The following is a 4,702-nucleotide window of genomic DNA, read 5'->3' as shown; positions in this document are numbered from 1 at the left end:
ATTTCATCGTAGAATAATTTTATCATAGAAAAAAAAAATCACCCAAATGATCAAGCATTCTTGCTGATACCTTAGAGATTGAAAAATTATATTTTACATTGTATACACCATATAATCATGTACATTGATAATCATGATTATTTATTTCTATAGCAATATATTAAGATAAGTTCTTGGTCAATGTGATCAATAGGAATGAACGTCTGTGATTGATGATACATATGGCTAGTCACGTGGTCCGTGGAGTGTAGAAAATAATTCCTCCCCAGCCAATAAGCCTACGCAAGCACCACCGAATTTTGCAGCCGTTCCAATAAGTTTGGCGAGGAAAATGATGTCAGAAACGATATAAAGCGCACGCGGGAGCGGTTTTTGTTGACCACTTACCTTCCAAGAGTCCCAGCCAACCCCCGCTCCCATATATTATACTCTTTATATTCCGCCCACAAACAGACGAAATCCTTCATTTCCTCAACCACCAAACACTTCATACGGAACATCCTTTAAATCTTCTCACCTCTCTTTCCCTCTCATCACCTACCAGCGGAGAGAGATGCAAACAGAGGCGTTTCCCTATCGGTTCTACAGGGGCATTAGGCTGTACTGGCGCAGGAGGAAGTACCAAAGGGTGGATGGTTCGGGATCGGCCACCGGGAAGAAGGCTCTGAGGGTGACGCAATTTGGGTCGAGTCGAGGACCGAATCGCCGGTTCTGGAGGATCCGTCCAATCTTCAGGATCCGGATTAAGATCCCGTCGCCGGTCCGGCTGCTGGCCCGGCTCAAGGACGCGTACGTGGACGCCATGCTGGGGCTGGCCCGGAAGGGGTCGGCCTTGGCGCTCCCCAACGGACCCGAGGCTCTCTGGGCCAAACGGATCCCCAGGCGCCGGCCGGTCCGAGTCGACCCGGGCAGCTTCTTTGAGCAGAGGCTCATACTGGAGATCTACAAGTCCTTGGCGGCTCCCGGAGAGCTGGCCGCCTTTTGAAGCTGGAAATCTCTCAAGAATTGGAGTTGGGGAAAAGCTATCCAGAGTTAGGTGTTGCTTATATTTCTCTTTTTCCTGTCCTTTTTTTCCCCCCCTCTTTTTTCCCATGTTTTAGTTTAACTAATTAAGCCCGCGGGGCAGGGGTACAAAGCTAGTGAACACACAGTTAATGTTGGGCTACGATGGACCATGTTAATGTGATGGGCTCCTTCTACGTAGAGAAGTGTATAAATTATCCTTTTGCTGATGCCCAATTTTTTTTCCTCTTATATTTTCTTGCTATGATTAGCTTTAAAAATAAGTTGAAGAAATTATTGATTAGAACCATCCTTCTACGTATATTTTGGATCATCTAATAAAAAATTATTATATCATTCAAAAAAAAAAATCATACAAAAATAACAAAAATTAAAAACTAGCTAATCATGATTAACATAGAACTTTTTTTCATTCAAAATTTTTAATCAAATTTAGATAATAATGAATTTTTTTAGAATAATAAATGATATAATAATTTTTTATTGGATAGTTCAAGATACATATGATACGACAATTCTAACCATTTCTCCAAAAATGAAGTAAGCGCGATGATGTTTTCATAAATAAATTCTTATGACAGCTCTTTCAAAGCAAGAAATATATTTTTCAAGGTTTGATTGCTAGTTTTTTTTTCCAAGATGTTGGTGGGATGGATCTGTCAAGATGTAATTGTTTAAAATATATTTTTTTTTTGGTTGCCTTCAAATAAGGAAAAAAAAAAGAGTCAGCCGCCCATGATGCTTTTTTTCCTTTTTATTTTTATTGATTAGTCAACTATTATAGCCACTGTGTCATATATTAGCTGCATTATCTCTTAGTCGAGGCATGTAAAACATCAGGATTAATAGAATCGGGGGATGACGGTGTTGAAGTTTGAGCTCCAGTCATGTTTTTGGAGAAATTATATCTGTGACTATGCATCATGCCACTCATGCATGTATCTTGGTTCTCGCGGGCATCTCTCGCTCGGGCAAACGTTTGATTGCCTCCGTTTTGAAATGCATGCACTATACTATCATATAATATAATTAATCAAAAATTTATATATTTTTTGAAATCAAATATATAAAAATATTTTTTTTTTAAATTTAATTAAATTAAAAAAATTTATATATAAATAATAAAATAATATTCATTCAAATTTTTAGGATCACCTCATATTCTCAATTACTTATATAAATAAATTTTAAATATAAAAATATAATAATATCATACATTACTCTTTCACAGAGTATTATATATATATATATATATATATATATATATATATATATATATATATATAAAATATATGATAGCATGTGATCATGTGCCTCAAAACAGTTAAGATTTGATGCCTCAAGATTCAATTCATATTGAGCCCACAGCGAGGTTCGCGACGAAAAATGGAGTCCAACGAGATCAAGATCACCTCAAACAGAGCTCGGATGGAGGAGATACGAGCTTTTGAAGTTGGCACATGATCCGAGACAGTGGAGGAACGCCGGCGGCGGCACGGCCGCAGGTAGAGGGACGCCGCCCAGCACACGACAGCGCACAGGTCAGGCACGCAGGGCGCTGCCCGGCACGGGGCATGCGGCCCACATGCGGGCGTGCGGGTCGGCCCAAGCGCGCGCAGGGGGCGCGACCCAGGCGCTCGGCGCGAGCACGGCCAAGGCCCACCCGCATGGGCCAGCCCAGGCCCAGGCGCCGCGCTTAGGGCTTGTACTCCGATCCACCGTAGACCGGATGATCCATGGCCCAGCACGTGGACCGTGTGGGCATTTCCCATGTATTTTATGTGGTCCACAGAACAATTTCGTGGATCGGAGTGCGATCCAACGGCTTGGGTTGATCCCGATCTTGATTCAACGGTTTGGAACTTGATTTGAGGTTGATTAGGAGTTCTAATCCCTTTCTAATTGATGGTTAAGACCTTTAAAAGGGCCTGATGCGAGGGTGGTGGCTTGGTTTTCTCACGAAAAGTTGTGATTTGGTTATTGTTCACGGGAACAATAACCTGTGGTCTCCTGGTGTGGCTTTTTGTTCGCGAACAGTGACCTGGCGGCCTGGTGGTCTCGCACGGGTGCAGAAATCCAGAAAATCCGAAAGAGAAGAGAGAGAGCCGTACGCTGGGAGAGAAAAGGAGCAGGGCTCTTGGAAGCGGACAGCGGTCGCTTCAGGGGTTCAAGGGGGTCTTCCAATAGAGAGACTTTTGTGAGGGAAAACTTTCTGTGAGAGAAAAATTGGGTGTACGAGGGTTAAGAGTGAAATCTCCTCTTGTAAAATTTCTTTTTTATAGTGAAGTTTGCATGTTTCGTGGAGACGAGCCCTTTTGTGATTGATTCACGTATTTTGATTGTTTTGTTTTGTTTCTTTTTTCTTCCTGCTACATCGCGCAGTATCGAAAAGATCTTGAGAGGTGGTGTCTTGGCCAGACATCCACCCAACAAGTGGTATCAAAGCGAGGCGGTACAAGGATGCAGATTGCAGCGGTGGTGAGCAAGACTGAAGATAGAGATCAACAAGTTTGATGGAGATCAACAAGTTTGATGGAAAGAGCAATTTCTCCTTTTGGCAGGCAAGGGTGAAGAACGTGCTCATCCAAAAGGGGTTGATCGATGCTCTCTTGTGCGAGGAGAAGCCAACCACCATGGAGGTGTAGGATTGGAAACGGCTATAGATGCAGGCGATGAGTACCATCCGCATGTACCTAGTGGATGAGGTGGTGATCCATGTGCTGAGCGAGACTTCTCCGACGGTGCTGTGGTCAAAGCTCGAGGAGTTGTACATGACGAAGTCTCTCAGCAATATTCTTTTTCTTTGGAGGCAGTTCTATCAACTACGAATGACTAAGGGACAAAGCATGCAGGAGCATCTCAGCTACTTCCAGAAGATCCTCACCGACCTCCTCAGCGTTGGTAAAAATGTTGAGGAGAAGACCAGGGTGCTGGTTTTGCTAGCGTCGTTTCCACCTTCGTATGAATCCTTGGTGACTGCTCTTCTAGTGGGGAAGAGCACCATCAAGATGGATGAGGTCACCACGACGATACTCCAGAATGAAGTTCTCAGAAGAAAAAATCCAGCTTCGAGCTCAAGTGGCGGTAGCTCAGCTTTGGTGGCTTCTGGAGGAGTAGGAGGCGGTAGATGGAGCGACAGGAGATCGCAACGAGGGCGGTCTAAGTCCAAGAGAGACTTAAGCAAAGCCAGGTGTTACCGATGTGAGGAGTTAAGACATCTAGCCAGAGATTGCCCTCAACTCAAAAATCGGACGGTGGCTGTTGTAGCGACGGCCAGCAGTGATTCAGATGGAGATATTCTGGAGATATCTGACGAGGTATCTACTTCTTCCTAGTAGTGGATATTAGATTCTGCACGCACCCATCATGTATGTTGCAGAGAGGAGCGGTTTGACTTTCTAGAGAATAGTGAGGGTATTATATATCTATTGGATGGATCGAGTTGTGCGATCAGAGATATTGGGACGGTCAACTGGAGGATACATGACGATATAGTGAGGAGATTGGGAGTAGTCCGATACATATCCGATTTCAGGTGAAATCTTATCTCACTGAGCAGACTGGATTCGAGAGGCTACAGGACGATAGCTGGTAGAGGAATCTTGAGGGTGCTACGCGGTGATAGAATCGTGCTGGAGGAAAAAAAGGAGAGCAAAGGACATCATTACCTGATAGGGAG

The 4,702-nt window shown here is 43.7% G+C and overlaps 1 protein-coding gene across 1 annotated transcript; it reads left to right on the top strand.

Moving 5' to 3' along the window:
* The first annotated feature begins 553 nt into the window (after positions 1-553).
* On the top strand, positions 554-985 carry LOC140855362 (uncharacterized). The gene has a single exon (XM_073251245.1). It carries the CDS (start codon positions 554-556, stop codon positions 983-985), a length of 432 nt encoding a protein of 143 aa, XP_073107346.1.
* Positions 986-4,702: the final 3,717 nt, after the last annotated feature.

Source organism: Elaeis guineensis, chromosome 2, assembly GCF_000442705.2.
Source record: "Elaeis guineensis isolate ETL-2024a chromosome 2, EG11, whole genome shotgun sequence".
Classification (NCBI taxonomy): domain Eukaryota; kingdom Viridiplantae; phylum Streptophyta; class Magnoliopsida; order Arecales; family Arecaceae; genus Elaeis; species Elaeis guineensis.
This window is presented reverse-complemented; position numbering and strand designations above follow the sequence as displayed.

Excerpts from the sequence above, each read along its gene's own strand:
- LOC140855362 (XM_073251245.1), top strand. The coding sequence starts at position 554 with ATGCAAACAGAGGCGTTTCCCTATCGGTTCTACAGGGGCATTAGGCTG.